Consider the following 19,755-nt stretch of genomic DNA (forward strand, 5'->3'; position numbering starts at 1 on the left):
CTGACCATAATGTTCAAAGCATTTTGGGTGAGTTTTGGCGTATCACTGTCAGTTTCAGCCGTTTCAAAATCTTCATTATCAACTCCATTAACTTGGTTGTAACAGGAAGGTGAAACAGATGAAATATCTTGTCCCTGTGGATGATGTGGTATAAGAACATTATATCAGTGAGAAATAGATTTGGTAGCACTAGAAACATCTGGATAAATAATTGCCTTTTTATTCTTAGTAATAAATCCACGTATCATGGTCATACAAAAATGGCAGTCATCTAAATGATTAAGAGATTCAAGCCATATCATTGGAATGCCAAATGGCTTCTTTTTTCGTTTTTTTTATTTTCCAATTTCGTAATGTTTTGACACAAAACTTGCAGACAATATGAAGAACCCAAGTTTTATCTTGGTGTTTAATTTTCATTGGTGGAAGTAGTGAAAATAAGCCGACAAATTCAGTTATAACAGTCCTTTGTTTTTCCACAACATATCTACCATAAATGTAACAAAATTTGTCGAGACTATTGACACAATCTCGTGATGTCATTTTCATTTAAAAGAATAAAAATGCACTACACGCATTTGTTTCGGATGGAATTATATTTTTAGAAAAAAGCTAAAGAAAAGATATATACTCAATTCTAGACGAAAAAGTGTACAATGCGAGTGCTAATACAAACTAATAACAACAGCCGACGCAATAATTCCATGGGAGACGCTAGAGCAAATGCTGTAGGATGAGTGCCACACAGCAGGCGTCGCGGGCGATTGCATAGATATAGGATCTCTAAATTGAGCCATCAAGGAATGGGGATAAACACGAGTAAAAAGAGACGGACTGTGTCTGTGCTGTGCGTTTCTTTCTCTTCGCGCATGCGTACAAGACATACCGTTTGTGGAGACTCCCACAGACTCGGTATGCTTTGTACGCTTGCGCGAAGAGAGAGGGACGTACAGCATAAACACCATGGTGGAAGTAACATGGTGTGTGCAGTTTGCAAGCATCTCTCTTTAATTCTTTGCCCTCTCGCTTGTTTTCTGACCGTTCAGACCCCAGGTGTACCAATCTTATTTAACTCCACAAAGTTGTTACAACTGAATGTAGCTGTCTTCGTTGCACGCATATCATGTTGTATTCTCTCGGTCTTTTTTTATCGCATACGTGAATATCGTACGAGAGCCTCGAACAGAAGAAAGAGTGTGATTTGCATGTAAGTAATATTTTTTAATATTTTACAATAATTGAAGAAGTTTGTTCATATATTAACATAAATTAAACTGGAAAGGCTTCAAATAAAATTACATAAAATTCAATGAAATGACTCTTTAAAGGTCTCTTTCAATATATAAAAAGAAAAAACAAATACAAAAATTTAATTTTAAAGAATTCTCAGTTAATTATCTCCCAAATTAGTTCGATCCGCCATAAGGCCGCGAACTGCACTATATATAGTGCTTTTCCTAGATTTCCTTCCGCTCCGCTTGAAAAGTCGCGATTTTTTTACTCAATCCGCATAAAATGCCGCGAGTAATGTATAAAATTCTTAAAATCGTTCCGCTTGAAAAGCCGCGATCGTTTTACTCGATCCGTACAAAATGCCGCGAGTAAATGTAAAATTGATATTTTACAAACTTTGATTAATTTTTGTGGAAGTTTGACTAGTATAGGTTGCTCAACTATCACGAAAGTCGATGCAGTCTTGTTGAGATAATCTCACTCTAAAGGAAGCAGGATCAATTTTTCTTTAAAAATTTTCGCAAATCGTTGACTAAGTCACCAAAAGTTGGTCTATGTTTATTTTTTGTTGCAAAAATTATGTTTTTGTTGCGGAAATAATTTTTTCATTTTTTTATTTTTTCTCCTTTCATCATTTTTTAAGTATTGCTTCTTATTTATTTTACGATGCACCGACGCACCATCTTCACTAAATTTCACATAAAATCTCTCAAATTACGTACTTCTCTCGAAATCACGCGTACTACAAACGATACAAACTGCAATTCTTTCAGAGAAAAGGACACAACGAACATATAGCAGAGTGCGACAAAGATGCAATCATAACAGTTGTAGTAACCTGATATTATCAAACATTTAATTTTTCGAAGTTGGTACACCTGGGGTCTGAGCGGTATCCGAAGCGAAAAAGGGGCGTGGTTTGCGGATTTTGCACACACCATGTAATACTTCCACCATGATAAACACTGTCCGTCTTCTTTTACCCGAGCTTACCTCCCACTCCTCAAAAACCCAGGGATTGCTCAGTCTAGAGATCCTATATCTATAGGCGATTGACACAATCCCCTCCTTCGCTCGACGCGCGGGAATCACTGAAATATACTATTGAAACGCGCACGAGCGCCAGATAGCGATCCGACAAAGAGGGTACTAAGAGGGATGTTCACTACACGTGCACAGTCAGTTTAAAGAAAGATAAAGATACCTCTTAGGACGCTTTCTCTCAGATCACAGTCTAGTACAGGATTCTATGGCAGTGCGCATTCCAATTGTATATTTTAATGGCGGAAATAGCGTTAGTGGAGACAGCAATACAATACAATACAGCAAAATAGGAACAGTTATATGAGGCAAAAAAATTGTATTACTTTATTTAAATTAAAAATTTTTAAATTAATACTGAATAATATATATTTTTTGTAATTTAAAATAACGCAAATGGCAATTTTTTGCCAATGACAAATATTTGATTTGCTATTTTTAATTTCGAAAATCTAACTTTGGATTCGGATTTATTGACCTCAAAAACCTTGGAATTAAAATTACCACACAGTTTTTAAATTTTTATCTTTAAAAACATTTCTTTCATTTTCGCCACAAAATGTTTTTAATTATTCAAAGATAACTCGGTAAAAGAAAAACGTACGACGTTAAAAAAAAATGTATTTTTAAGGTAAAAGTTGACACTTTAAGATAGCATAAATGGAAGTATATAAAAAATTACTTTGGTATAAAAAAAATAACAACTATGTCAAAAAATGTCATTTTTGACACTTTGACCTCACTTTTTTTTAAAACCTGACGTGATGGAGCATTTTGCTTGTCAGATTCGTGTTCAACGCACAAAAATACATCGAAAATGATAAAGTTCATTCAAACAACAAAACCACGGAGGCTAGTGTTATTAATATATATTTAAGCTCAAAACGTTCACAACTTAAACTTCAAAACTTACAAATTTAATTCGTAAATTTAAAAGTAATCGACATTACAGATTATTAAATTCTTCTATTTAATATTTAAGACCGAGTAATAATTTATAACAGATTAATTAAAATTAAATTGTTCAAGGTGATTACTACAGCGTCAGATTCTAATTAAAGAAAATTTGGTAAATAGGATGAACAAAATGATTGATTTGAAAAATCAATTTTTTGATTAAAATTTAAAAAGAATTGTCTTTGTAATTTGAAAAAAATTTACACTTTTAGAGGTAGTAATTAAATGAGAAAATGTAGCGTTTAAAGTAGTATAACTTTAAAAAAAATCAGAAAGTACCATACTAAAAATAAAAAAAAATTATCAATACAGATGTGCAGTAAAAATGTTGTGACAATATCACTTTCTAAATGCATGTTAAATCAAAGATAATATTTAAAATTTATTTATAATTATGGCATATAGTATGTAAACACGATTAATTTTAAAGCATGTACACGTATTGTAACAAATAAATCATAAATTTTATGCATAATTCATTAATGTTTTTTCTTCCACAAAGAAGACTTCATTGTAGTTAGACAATTTATAATTCGCATTAGAATTAAATTTTAGAACATGAAATTTTATTTATAACTGTTAAATAATTTTACCAAATAAATAATTTAAAGTAGGAATCTGCTACGGTCTCGTCAAAATAGCAATCAGACAAAATTAATAAATCGTTACAAAAGGTAACTTTAAAGGTATTAGTTATAGACAAAAAACGGGCGCGCCAAGTACGCTGCTGCTAGAGATTGCCCATCTTTGGTTTTATCTGTCACATAATTTGCTACTTATTGGTACGGGAATGTCCCATTTGATCACGTTGCAATTGACCACAGCTATTTACAGCGGTCGGTACTTAAAGTTTTTCGACTGTTCAAACATTGTAAGTGGCTGATGATCAATCGCAATGTGGTCAAAAGGCTCCTACGCTATTGGTAATAAATATACTTAAAATAATTTTGATTTTACTTCTTTTTGATGATATTATATTTGGTTTTATTCATTGCAGTTTTGGATTGGTTTGGTTTGCTTTGGTTTTATCCATTGCTGTTTTAGCATATATAAAAAAAATATACTTGGCAGATTTTTTACATTTTAATGTCTCCTTTTAGGCGGATACTTCTTTGTTCGCTGGCTTTTTCAATACATTCTGGATGTGCCTAACGCCTGGATAAATTACATATTACTAAATCGTGTGTCTTAGTGTTAAAACAAAACAAACATTTTTCTTTCATAACTGCAGAAGTACAAAGTAAGAATCCTGTAATTTTGTTTTAAACAAATGTGTTTTATTGCTGTTCCAAAATCTTTACCTTCAGCGAAACATTTTATATAGTGCAAAACGTATACACCGCAATTATATCTATCGTTAGATTTTTGAAACGGACTATTAAATATTTTCTTTTCTTTAAATTGAATGTTTTAAAGTTTGCTTAAAGATGTTGTCGGACAAGCATTTAAAAATTTTTTGTATAAATGCAGTACGTTTTTGTTGTCTTTTCCTAAAATTGGTTTATAAGGATCCAGTAATATAATAGTTTCTTCATCAATGTCAACAATTAGTCTCCAATGTGACTGATATAAATATGGTAACAATATTTTTCCATATATTTCGGTTGTTTTGTACATAAGCCAATTTTTATGTAGTTTTCTATATGAACAATCACCCAATACAAAATTCGTGTGATCTGTTGGTATATATATTGTACAATATTTTTCCAACGGTTTTTATAAAAAACGACGAAACAATCTATAATTCTCTTATCGATCGATTGTTCTGGTTTTAATATCTTTTATTGTTCCAAAAATAAATAGTATTCTTTATCAGATATTGGTGTGTTTCTGATTGCAGAATAACAACTAATAGTTTTGCTCATCTCAGTGTCTTGCATACAATATTTAAAGTCAAGAAATGGTCTGATATTTAAAGCTTGATTATAAGTTGAGTTATTACTTTGCTGCATAAGAATTTGTCTGTGCTTAGTTTCTTTAATATTACGTGGAGATGTGTTTATATCAAATTCCATTTTAATTTTTTTTTTTTTTTTTTGTTATTTGAGCTAATTGTCGTTTTTCCATATGGCTTTCAGAATATAATCGCTTTATTGTTCTTCGACGATTTTTAATTGGAAGTTTAATTGTTTCAGGAATAAAGTTATTATTGTAATTTTTATTTTATTAATAAAGCGACCAATCTTTAAATTTGCTTCTATTGGAACGGCAGGGATCGGTGGAGAGGTCGATGTACGACACAATGTTTAGTAAACTCAGAAAGAAATATTTATAATAATAACTATGCAGCGGTGACAAAGCGCGTACTTGACATGCGGAAGCGCGGCACAAAGCAAAAATAGTGGAAGTAAGCGAAGCGTTCGTAAAGGCATTTCAAAGAAGATATGTCTTCTCCGCTAATAATATATGAGAAAAGAGGGCGTTATGGCAAAACTAATAATGATCACTTCTCTAACAACTTCTCTTTGTAAAATTGTTTTTTTTTATATATTGAAGTCACTTTCTACATATGAATTGCTTAATCTTGACACGTCAGGTATAATTGATGACAAGAGAATACTCGTCCACATTAAAGCAAATAGCATCATTTGTACACTAGGTTCCAGAAATCTATTAACACATGAATTTGTATGAGTATTAACGCATATTGATATAGTAGAGTCGGCATGTTCCGACTCTAGATATTTTTACATTATGACTGTCATCTGGCAACGCTGTTTTTATTATATTCAAAGCAACTGGAACAATATGACAAGTGTATGTTGACATTTATAATTTAATTTAATTTGAAAATATTAGAGTTGTAATTGTGTTGTTAAGAAATTAACTGAAAATTTTGAGTTTGACAGATGATGACAGTCATGATGTAAAAATATTTAAAGTCACAACACGCCGACTCTAAAAAACTCTACTATATCGATATGCCTTGACACTTGTACAAATTCATGTGTTAAGGCATTCCTAGAACCTAATGTATGATATATTCTGCAATTTCAGGATTATAATATACATTAATAATATTGTCATCTATTTGCACTTGTTCTTTAAGTTTAACATATTTTTTTATTATATCTCGCAAAAAAGGAGATGCGGTAAAAATCCTGTTATTTTTGTTATTATTCGTTAATAGAATGTCATCTTCAGAATCTTTAATTTTCTTCTTCAATATTTTCATTAATTATGTGAGATTTGTTTTAAAATTTGTGTAGCCGTATTATGTTTATTTTCTTTTCATTAGGTGTTAAAAGAATAGTTATAAATTCTTTAAAAATTTCATCTAACTTTAAGATTTCTGTACTCATTAACATTACTGCTCAACACTCAAGTACGAATATTTTTATGCCAATAAATTTCGGAAACATTTTATGTGTGTATGATGACACACGTTTTATAAAATATGCGTAACATGTATGGACGATTAAAAGTGTATTATCAATTGGCAGTTCTTCATCCAAATATGAATATACTTGTTTTAGATAATTTACAATGTCACATCTATTCCATTCATTCATAAGAGAATTTATTAAACCCCAACTTCAATCTAGCACTACATCTTTAAAAAGTGGCCATTTTTTTATTTGTTTTAATAAAATATCGATATCTTTCTAATAATATACTTATAGATGGAATATCGTGCTCAGCTGTTATTCAACAATAGGTATTATTGATTTGCCTTTCTTAATAACCATAGTATAATACATTATCCTTTTACAATAAATATCTCTTGGCTTGCGTATTATTGATCCTGTTGCATCGAAATGAGCTATTCGATTATTCACATCAATTAAGTCGGATTGTTTCTGTGCATATATAATATTGTACTATATAAAGGTAATCCGATGTATCGAATATACGGTAAAGTCAGTATATACGCCGTAACTATCAAAAATTTAATTTATCAAGTATTATTTACTATGTTTAACCCGTTGTGGTTACACCTCCAAAAAATAACGTAATGGTTACACTGGGTCCAGTTGACCCGACGCAAAAAAACAGTTGCCATTTGCGTTCCTTTTGATGAATCGACTCAAATCCTTCACGAAAATGAAGTTTAAGACTTCTTCTTTGTAATCAAATCGTTTATGTATCCTTTATTAAATTTTTTAATATTGAAACGACACGAGGAAAAAAATTTTTGAAAAATGCCATTTTGTATTAAAAAATTTCTGAAAATTCTAATTTTTGAGTAAAATCAAAGTTATTACCGAGGTTCTACTCCAGAAGTAGTATACTTTTAAGGAAAAAATAGTATTATATCGAGCTTTTCAAAAAGTATATTTATTTTGAAGATTGAAGTTGGTAATTGTAATGAAAATCACGAAATGACATAAATCAATGTTGAAGGAGTAAAATAATGTGAAGAAATTTTTTTTGTGTCAAAAACTATATATATATATATATATATAAAACTATATATGGTCTTGAGTCACTTAGACCCAGTGTAACCACAACGGGTTAAGAAAAATAAATTACGCCAATAAAAAATTCATACTGTTTACTATTATAAAAAAAATTTTAACCCTTAAACACGTAAGTGGTTCTAAAAGACTCCATATGAAGTTTTGAACGCTTGCTATGTGAAGACGGAATGAGATAGGAGGTTCGGACCAAGACGTAAAAAAAGTTTGAAATCTCCTCTTTCAATTGATATAGTTGATCAACTTTTTTGGTCAACTAGAATTCGAACGGCACGGCAGCAAAGTTTTGTTAGGGTCAATGCGACCCATATAATGTGTAAGTGAAACTTTTTTTGTGAATATTTTACATAAAAAAACTGGACAAAATACGTTCGAACAGGTCGATTTGCAGATGTCACTCGCATATACTCTGTCTAAAATTGGAATACTATAAAATGTTGTAGAAAAAAGAGTTTTTCCGAAATATATCATGAAACACATCAATTTTCAATTTTAGACACGATTTAATCAAAAATTCCTCATATTCGCTTTGTTACATAAGTACATTTTTTAATAGAAATGACAATAATATAATTTTTTTTTGAAAGTATGAATCTTTAGCTTTAAAACGCCGTATTGTAAAGTTCTTTAAAAGTTTTTTGTTGCACAGATATGATTTTTTTTTTTAAGTGAATTTTTAGATGCCCAAAAATACCTCATATTCTCCATGTTACATAATTATACTTTTTAAAAGAAATGACTTTGCCAAATTTTATTTTGAAAGTGTGATTCTTGCTTTAAAACGCCGCATTTGAAAGTCCTTAAACGTTTGTTGTTGCGAAGATATGATTTTTTGAAGGAAAAGTGGATTTTGGACCAATTTCTCATTTTTGCTTAATGGTTTTGCTTTTATAACTTCACAATAAATTATTTGTCGGCAATGCCGATTATGCAGTCACACTCCTGAGATTTTGAACTTTTGTTTAAAAAAAAAGTCGTAGAAAAATATTGATTGTAATCAAAATTGTAGCTTCTCAAAGTTGAAAAAGTCTCCCAGACCCAAAAATGTGTTTCCGTATTTTACAGAATCGGCGTGTTTAAGGGTTAAATATGAAATATTTCTTTTCTTATACTTGAAAAAGAAACTTAAAAAACCCTTGCATTTTTGTCATATAAAAAAAGTAGTGGGATTTACGACTACTCATGTGTAAGATACACGGCACATCGATTATTTACAAATAACATTTACAAATATGATATAAAATAACATAATGACTTACAAAATGTGTTTACAAAGTTTATTAGGGAATAAAAACAGTAAATATGTTTACAGAGTAATAATAATGCAATATTGAAGAATTTAATATGCACAGACATCAACAGAGTGCAGATATGTACGCATTGTGTTCTCAATACAGTGCTGAACATAGGATAAGTGCTGCTTTCCAATCACGCAGTGTCTGTAGTACGGCATAAATCCCGCTCGCTGAAAAGGCCGTATATCCTAAACAAGTGGAATATACACGATATCAAACTAAATAAAGAATACAAGACTCTGCTCTTGTATCTTGCTTGTATTTCATCCCTTACTATCGCTCTATATTTACATATCATGAAATAATCATTATGCCTTTTATATTTTCTACAGTAATCATTTTACGTAGATGGTAATACACGATCGCGCTACTCCTACATAAAAAAATTAATTGAATTCACGATATTTTTGTTAATATTAACAATAAAGAACTATAATTACAATACAATACTAATATAGCATAAAAGCATATAACAAAGTGGTTGTAAGCAAACTATCTTTATTCCTTCTATTTTTTCTGACTGCTGCGACGTACATACCGACTTTACCCTATGAATCTTTATTACGTTCATCATCTACCCATTGCTCAAACAAATCAGATTCTTTGAGCTAAGTATTTGATTGTTTCTACTATTGTATTCTAATTAGCTTTCTAAAATGTCAAAAATAATACTTGCATGTGTTTATCTTGAGCAAGTTCTGGGTCAGTCTACTTTGCAATTTCACGCTGTAATGTTCTTAGAGCAACATAATCAAAGTTGTTCTTACACTCGGGGCATAAAAACGCTCTGAGCTTTCGTTCTTTGTTTATTGCAAATTCGTCATTTTTTCTTTATATCAACAAAATGGTTTCAACCTACTATTGCAAAACAATTTCAACAAAAATAAAATTAAAAAAGCTATTATTACCGTCAAAACGGAAAATATAAAAATAAAAATATGTGGTCAGCGTTTGGTTCAAAGTGCCAAAGGGAATTTTGCAAGACTATCTAAAAAAACACAAGCAAGGAACAGGAAAAAAGAAATGTAATCATCAAACGATTTGAATGCACTACTGTGATCTTCGTCACACGATTTCAAAGACATGCATATCTAATATGCACCATAGAAACTTTCAAAAGATTGATGCAATGTTGCAACATTGCTGCAACGTTTTAATAATGTTACTGCAAACTTTGTACTGTATAGGTAGTGTGCATGTAATTTTTTCATTATTCATGCATTTAATTTTCAATGCAAATTTTTAGACTAGTAGCAAAAGCGCCACTTTAAATACGTCGTGCTTTGTAACGATATGTACGAATTATCGACGAAAGAAACGCGAGGTTTAGTATTCGATTTTCCTAAAAAATTGAAGCTGAATATACTAGCGTCACGGGAAATCACTCGCATGGCAGATTAAAGCTAATTAACTGGCTTTTTGAAAAGCGAGTTTTTTCATAACACATAGTTGCTTTTTTTAAATAAATAAATATACACACACATATATATATATATATATATATATATATATAATATTAAAAAATATCAGAGAGAAATATTATTTGTTTGAAAAGCAAAAATATTGAAACAAACAATTTTTATCAAGCTCATATTTTTGAAATTTTAAACTTATTATTTTTTTAAATGTTCATTAATTAATAGTTAAAGAGATATTTCATACTTTATTTTGCAGAATTTTTTAATAACTCTACTTTAATACTTTTATATGGAAAATAACTAAAAGTCTCATATTATATAAGAAAATTATATGATTCCACATTTTAAAAAATAATAAATTTGAAATTTCAAAAATATGATGTTAACAAAAATTGTTTGTTACAATATTTTTGTTTTCCAAATAATATTTTTCTGTGATATTTTTTCATATCGGCAAAAACAAGCAAAATATTTATAGAGGAAGCAAAGAAGTGGTAAAATTCCATTTTGTTTTTTTTTTAATAATGCAATAAACATTAAGGCAATTTTTATCAACACCAATATTAGCCATAGAGTTCTACTAATCATTCTAAGTTAAAAATCATCGGGTATATAAAACAAACGTAATTTACAATTTACTAAAGACGAAAAGAAAGATGTGTTTATGAAAATGTAGGCGGGTCGTGGAATAATAATAAGAAATGTCATAAAAGTTATTTTTAATTATTTAAAAGAATCGTAAATTAATGATCATCCTTCATAGATCTTATTCATTAATAAATGTCACAAAACAAGATTTTATAAATGTCTTATAAAATATATTTTATTTGAAAAAAAAACTTAAAAATAATTTCTTTGCTTGCTGTTAGTGAGTATTATGCAATGTCCACTATAAGATAGTAAAGTCGCAAGAGCGGTCTTACACTCGTAATGCAAATGGTTCACTATCTTACGATTTCTTTCACTATATTATATAACTTTATATGACAAATTCATACGCACATCAAATTCAATTACATTATTTGAAAGCCACATCCAATACCTTCAAATCAAACTAGGCTAAAATTTGAAAATTAATATCTAACATACTTTTCAAAATTACGTACATACACCTGTAAAAATCGTTGCTACCTGCAAAACTTACATTTAGTTTTTATTAAACCATAGTGAAAACTAATAATAAATAAATAATCTACAATGTCTAAATAGACTATAACGATGTAATTTTAACAATTACTCTTAGAATTCAACGCAAATTATACGAAATATACATATTCCATAACCCCCCCACATGGGGAGGGGCTGTCTTTTCTCTAGTACTCAAGGTGTTCAGATGGAACATCTGTATTTGTTACTATTATTATTACGTATTTATAACATTACTGATTTTTACGTATAAAAAAATATCTAAAACACTGTTATCAAATATAAAGAATAATTGTAGTAAAATAATTTGTAAAAATTGGTAAATTCATGGACTCTTTTTAAAGATGTTAAAATTTCAGAAAAGTATTCGTCATTTGCGTAACTATTTATGTTACGTGTACTCTTATGCAAATGTGTACTATGTGAGATAAGAACTGATTGTGTCATTTATACGTTTCTATTAACATTGTAGCAAGTAACACGTTCTAAGTAATTAAAACGTATCTGATTTTAATGTTGAACCAGTAGGCGATATTTCCAGTGGACGTCATTGTAAAATTATCTATTATGAAAAATGAAAACAATAGATCTTACATTAGCATTCGGATAGCTGTAACAATTTTTTATCGTAGGCTTTGCATCCGTTTGCCTGTGTTTGGTATTGTGGTATTTGCTTCCGTTTGCAACACATTGATACGTAAGATATAGTTCATTGTGTAAGCAACGATCTTTCTCTTCATTTTTCATAAAAATATAAAGGACGGAAATTGGTAAAATGTTCTGATTTTAGGCTAGAGTGCAACAAAAATTATACATGTAATCTTACGTTTTTAAAACGCTAAATACGATGGTAACACTTTTACTCTAAACCAATAGAAAAATGATCAAAATTCGCGTTAAAAATATCATTTTTAATAGTAATTCGGTTAGTGACAATTTGGTTCTAATTACTTAATTACTTGTGTTATGGTATAGTTTTATAACTTTTTTCACTGAAACCGAACAAACACTTGAAAAGAAAATACTTCAAAAATTCTAAATCTTACATGAAATCAATATGATATAATTAAAAACGATAATTAATTTCTTGTTCAAAAAAATCTTAAGTCTCATCATATGATACATCTGTACACATTTTACAGTTTTGAGAATGTTAAAATGATAGATTTCCACATTATTATAAAGTTTTACCTAAAGGCGTGTTAGATTTTTTAATGTAATCTTTATTATTTATTAAATATACTTTTACTGGATTCTAAGTGGTATAAAAATAAGTATATGAAATTGTAGAATTAAAAAAAATTATTTTAATGTAATATATTCGCATTATTACGTGCACTATAATATTCTTTCGCCTTTTGCATGCTAACATGTACAAATATTATGAAATTTCCGGGACTCTCCTCGAGATCTGTATTCATTAATTACATATAATATATACAATAACATTTATTCATTACAACTCTTTATCTATATTTTATATTATTCAAATAATTTTATTTATTAACGTAAAATCATGATTTGCCGATTTTTCAAAAATATCGATTTTTGATATTTCAAGTAATTAAACTTTTTGGAACAATTTATATAAAATTACTTTTTTAAATATTTTTTTTTATACTTTTAAACTAATTATTTTTTTTTTTATTAGTCCAAAGGATAAATTGAAAAAACCTCACTGTTTTCTTTTTGCTTTAAGTTAAAATTTGAAAATTCGAAATTTTTTTACTCAATATATACATTTTTTGCAAATTTTTACAACACAATTTTTTCAAAAAATTGTAATTACTTGAGAATAAAATATTTTTTATTTGAGTCTCATGTATTGTTTTTATCAGATTCTGAGGAATTGTTTCATATATTATGAGCTAAACAATATGCTTTTTGTTTAAAAAATGAAATACGTCAAAGTTATAGAATTCCACAAACTCATAGGTGAGGAAAAAGGTAACCACAAATATGTGTGGTAAGCTAAGCTTAATTCTGCTATATAATTTGGTTTGTTTTCATATTTGAGCACTCAAACAGTAATAATATTAACATTTTCAGTTGGAACAAAATTATCACTAACCAAATTACTGTTAAAAACAATTCTTCTAACGCAAACTTTAACTACTTTTCCATGGATTTAGATAGATAAAAGTGCTACAATCGTATTCAGCGACCCCAAAAAGCGTAAAATTACCTGTATAACTTTTGCATCTCATTTAAAACATAATACAATTTTTCTCCTTGTCTATTTTTTAATTAAATTTTGTATTTCTTAACTTATACTAGCATAATATAATAGGCAGCTATTTTATTTTTTATTATTTTTCAAACAGCTCAGAATATTTGAAAAAGATTTGCAAAAAATACGTTTGTAATAGTTATTTGAATATTTTATTAATATTTACCAAAATATTTCATAAATATTTTTCGTGAATTTATAAATTGAACAGATCAGAAAAATTTATTATAATCATTCAATTTATCATGAAAGTCCAAGAAAAGTATTTATAAAATACGTATAATATATGTATTATTAAATATTAATTTTTTTACGTAACACAAATGTGACGTTAGTATTAATTTATAGTATAGGATAAATTCAAGTAAGATGGTCATAGTTTTCAAAATGTAAAAAATACATTTTCATTTATGTTATGTTTTAATAATGTTTGACATATCAAAATGAATCTTCACTGAATCTTAAAGTTAATAATACTATTGAATTTAAAGAGAAAATACTTATTGGAAATCAAATATTGACAAAATATTATAACATATGCATTGGCCATCTTATCTGAATTTTAAAGAAAAGAGGCCATAGTATTATGGGACAGTTGGCTACACACGTTTCATGTTAAAAATGAATGTAATATTTTCTAAAGTGATAAATAAAACTCATAATTTTATATATTTTGTATAAACACACACACACACACACACACACACACCACGCACGCACGCACGCACGCACGCACGCACGCACGCACGCACGCACGCACGCACGCACGCACGCACGCACGCACACGCACACACGCACCACACACCACACAACACACCACACACCCCACACCCCACACTGCACACCCCACATCCTACACACCCCACACACCACTCACACACACACACACACACACACAAACGCGCGCGCGCGCGCACACATACACATACACGCAAACACACGCGCGCGCACGCGCGCACACACACACACATATACACACACATATTTTTTATATATATAATTATATGACTTAATTATAATTATAATATTGCAATAGTAACATGAAAATTTAAAAATTTGTTTTTTGCAATAATAACATAACAATTATAATTCTTTTAAAGTAAAGAAAAAAAAACAGATTTCTATAATTTAAAAAAAAACAATGTATGAAAAAACAAAGTGGGCCATATTGACCAAATTGTAAGAAAAAGATGATCATAGTGCATTTAAATAAATAGTGAAAATAAAAGCACAAATTATAAGTCATGTTACAATTTAAGTTCCTTTATTATATACGTAACGTTGATTATGATAGCTTAACAGTAATTTATTCGATGTTACAGCAGCTTTTAGAGGACACATGCAAAACTTTGCAGATAGTCAAAAGTAAAAGTATTATATAATATTCAGAATAAGATTGTTTCGAATAGTGTACGCATATAAAATACTGTAAATATTGATTATCTTTCAGAATGACTATAAAAATGCACTATTAAGCAATTACTGGAGAAATTACAGACTATGGCCATCTTTTCCTTCATATTATTGTTATAGTATTAACTTATAATATTAACTTAATATTATTGTTATAGTACCATGACTGTATTTTTAATATTGTATTTTTAATATTATTATGGTTAATATTTAATCATAATTTTGTACATAACATTAAATAATGAATATAAAATTTAGAAACTAAATAAGTAGTATTTATTTAAAGAGCATTCTAAAATCTCTACTTTCACCCCACTAGCAATAAGTTAATTTTTCTCAAAAGTACTTTTAGAAAGCAAGATGCAGTAGATGCACTAAGACGCAAAGTAAAAAATTCAAGACTAGTGCATAATTTTTTTTGTCAAATAGTATATATTTCTAAAAATATATATTTCTGATAATTTATTATTATCGTAGATATCATTTTTTCACTACTAATTTTTTTATTTGAATATTACATGCCATGTAAGTTTTGGATTATTTTCTTAACATTTAATATAACAATATCAACAACAACTATTCAACAAGACTTGTCAGTTTTATATTACCAATATTTATTATTATTAGCTAATTGTAATGCAAGATTGTTGATAGTCGAGATTAGTGGCGTTAGATAAGATGGTATGAAGAAAGACGCACGATTCTGGAATTATGTGGGATGACAACTTCCTACGCAATCCAGAAACGCAATCTTTCACGCCCGCGTGTGTCACGGTCATTAGTAACCTTATTAATGTAATTAATTTATCCAAAGGTGTGATTATGAGAATGAGAAAATGAAATTAGTTTACGTATTCGTTAATGAATTAATATTATTTAATGGGCCTTTTGATGATAATATCAATAACGACTTTCATAGACATATTTTGATAAAATTTTAATACAATTTCGATAAACTTTTCATTAAATTTGATAAAATTTCAATAAATACGCAATATTGTTTTAACTATATTTCGTTAAAAATGTTTTTTTCTATATTTAATGAAAAATAAATAACGTTTTAATAAGATGTGAATAAAAACATAATCAAATTTCAAAGACAAATTATTATTAATTTTGTTTAATAAAGAAGTAAGGAAATTTTATTGATAATTGTAATAAATTCTAATGATTTTTTATGAAATTGCAACAAAACGTTACAAAATTTTGTAATGACAAATTAATGACGTCTTGAAGTTGTAATATATTTTAGTGAAAAATGCAATAAAAAATACAAACACTATATTAAATTAATGACATTGTATTGAAATTAATAAATTTTGATAAAATTGTTTTTCAAAATATTCTAAAATAAACACAAAAATCAACAAACTGTCATCCAAATTTCATTAAAATTTTATTAAAATATTTTTATTACTTCAGTACTAGTTAAGATATTTACTTAGCCGGCCTATATTGAAGCGTCACCGCTTGGCTAGAGCGTGGTCTGATGCTGAGTTTTAGCTTCTGCGGTCTCAACTGCACTGGCTGTACCGTACTATCATTGGAAACGTCTTGGAAGTCCATGTTTGCTAGTATCCGAAGCGATCCCGGCGGCGCCGCGCGTATTTCCGAAACTGGACAACCAAACGCTCGCAAACGCTCAGGCACGTTGCATCTCGATTTGCCGTACGTGGAATTTGAATATGACTAAGTTCAATTAAAGAAAAATAAGCAAGTCACGATTACGCATCCTGATGAATTAAATCATCTCACACGCTCGACAGCTTCAACTTAACACGTTGAATATCGTGCAGCTATCGCACAATTACGCAAAATTAATCAGAGGAACAAGTCATTAACTAAAAAATGTACTCAAAGTAAGAAAATGTTGAAATATTTTACATCAAAAAATAAATGAGTTTGTAAATAAAATCTACACAGTAAAAAATTTAAGCTTGTCTACATTTAAGCAAATTGTGGAAACGTAATATTTTCAATAAAATTAACATTTGTAATAAAATAAAACGTAATTTTTTTAAGAAATCACGTTTTAAAAGTGTACTATTTTTATGTTATTTCTTCACAAATTATTCATAAATTGTATTTTATTGTTATTTTAATGTTAATGTTATTTCAGTGTTATTTTACTAAAGATGTTAAATACCACTTTAACACAAATTATTCAAATAACATGATCATACATTATGTTAAATTAATATTTGAGTATCTTAAAAATTCAATACAAAGTTACAAAAAGATAAAAATTTTACACAAATATAAAAATGTTTCTTTACTGTAGAATCTTAATCAAGAAACAGTGGTTTACAAGTTATTTTGACATATTTTAACACATAAAAGAACATAAAATATCTCATAAAATATTCATAAGTTTTCGATAATTTTACTCCACTATTTTAATGTACATGAATAATAAAACAAATAAATGAGATAAGAAATATACACAAGGTGAAATAATTGATGTAAAAATCACATGATAGATAATAACAAGTAGAATCAAATGATTAGTAGAAACAAACAAACAATTGCAGAATCTAAATCTATTCTTTTTAATTAAAAGAAAACACTATGAAAGGAAAATCACTTTATATAGAAAAAGTTATAATTTTTTTCATTTTAAAAAGTATCAATTGCACTGATATTTCAAAAACTGAAAATTTTCTGCTTATATCATATTCGTTTAATAAAGAAAACTTTATTTTGACTTTTTCTAATGCTTCATCTTTTATATTAAAAATACAGTCATTTTGTTTATACATGTCATATACTATTATTTATTTATTTATTAAAAGGTTTATATATATTATATATATATATATATATATATACATATATAATTTGTTAATTAATGCGTACATTTTTTATATTGATTAATATTAATAAACTCAATGATATATTATAATTAAGATAGTTAAGTTAATTAATACATTTTATTCACTGTAATAAAAAATGAAGTTGTTTCAATTGACAATGTGTAACTTCCAAAACCTCGCTAATTATATTTTAAACGAATGATCTGCACGGTATTTAACATATTAATAGAAGCTTCGATGCTGTGACATTCTCAAAATATGAAACATTTACCCAGTCGCTGCACCAAGCGCAAGATAAACTCGCTTCTAAACAATTCTCACAACTACTTTGAGCTATGCACAAGCTCAAAATTTTGGTGTCGACACTCAGGCATATCTTTGTAAGATATAGATTCACTATCAGAATGAAAAGCAACGATGCACAACACTTCATCTCATTAAATAAAATTATACACAAAAAAATATATATATTTTTGTAACCGTCAACAAATATAAATATATACACATATGCATGCACACAGACGCACACCGAAAATCAAAAGTTTCTTCTCAATTTTTTCAAATCTTTTATACTTTATATCAATTCAACATCTCACGAGCATCGATCGAGACGATACTACGTTAATTATGAGACATATCGTAACGCGTTGCGCATTTCTTCAAGCGAGTTGTTACGCGTGCGTGAATTCTATGCACAATGTGGCAGGTGCCACATCGGAATCCTAAGTACAACATGAGGCAATCGGTAACGCGAATAAAGCCATAACGCGTCTGTTTTTCTCTTATCAGCGACACGATAACGATAAAGCTCATATCCGCGAATCGTCGATTTGGCAAACGAATAAGTTTCCGATTACCTTGCGATGCTATATATTTATTACTCTGACCATCATTTATCATTGATGGATTTGTGATTCGTCAGTGTAATCTGTAATCCAAGTATCAATTTTATTTTTTACATCATTGAAATTTTTATACCTTTTATTTGAACAATTACTCGTTTTGACATATATATATTTAAAATAAGTTTCATAATTTTCTCAGTGTAATTGTACAAGACGTCAGTACGTAGCAAGGCGAGCAAAGTTATAAATTGATAAGCATTTCAATTTGTTATGATACATAGACAAGCCTGTCAAATTTGTTACATTACTAAAGATTAAATCGCAGCCTCACAAATTGTTAAATTTAAAATAATTAATGACAAATATGTGAAAGAATATTGTTGACATTTCTATCATTCACATACGCGCGCGTGCATATATATGAATGGTAGAAATGTCAACAATATTCTTTCACATATTCGTCATTAATAATTTTGAATTTAACAGCTGGTGAGGCTACGATTTAATCTTCAGTACTATAACAAATTTGAATCCAAGCTTGTCTGTATCGTAACAAATTTAAGTGCGTATCAATTTATAACTTTGCTTGCGTTGTTACATATCAACGTTTTGAACAATTACATTGTGCATGCACGCGCGCGCGCGCGTGTGTGTGTGTGTGTGTGTATACATGCTTACATACAATCTTTACAACTATGTAAATATTTTAATGACAAATTCTGTGTAACATTTTAAGACGAAAATTTTAATACAGGAACGTCAAAAATAATTATTTTTAAATAGGAAGAATTTAAAGATCACGAATAATAGGACGAATGATAGAATTTCGTGCGCTCAGGCCATAGATGGCAAAGTAGTCAATGATAAGTGTTTCCATGAATCGACTTTTAACAGTAATAAAATTATACAGATGTGCAACAAGAGCTTCATTTAGAAACTTTCTATT

At 28.7% G+C, this 19,755-nt stretch overlaps 1 protein-coding gene across 2 annotated transcripts in view; it reads right to left on the reverse strand.

The window, feature by feature from the left end:
• LOC105207823 (integrin beta-PS) overlaps positions 1-18,706 on the reverse strand; it is a 102,656-nt gene extending 83,950 nt beyond the window's left edge. Inside the window, exons 1-2 of one of the 2 annotated variants that reach the window (XM_039452561.1) lie at positions 18,236-18,706; positions 16,593-16,840 (exon numbers count right to left, since the gene is read on the reverse strand). In XM_039452561.1, the coding sequence (XP_039308495.1) occupies positions 16,593-16,840; positions 18,236-18,397 (410 nt within the window). In that variant the 5' untranslated portion in view covers positions 18,398-18,706. The remainder of the gene's footprint in view (positions 1-16,592; positions 16,841-18,235) is intronic. The other variant, XM_039452560.1, reaches the window with a different exon arrangement.
• Between the last annotated feature and the right edge of the window lie 1,049 nt (positions 18,707-19,755).

This window comes from Solenopsis invicta, chromosome 8 (assembly GCF_016802725.1).
Source record: "Solenopsis invicta isolate M01_SB chromosome 8, UNIL_Sinv_3.0, whole genome shotgun sequence".
Lineage (NCBI taxonomy): Eukaryota > Metazoa > Arthropoda > Insecta > Hymenoptera > Formicidae > Solenopsis > Solenopsis invicta.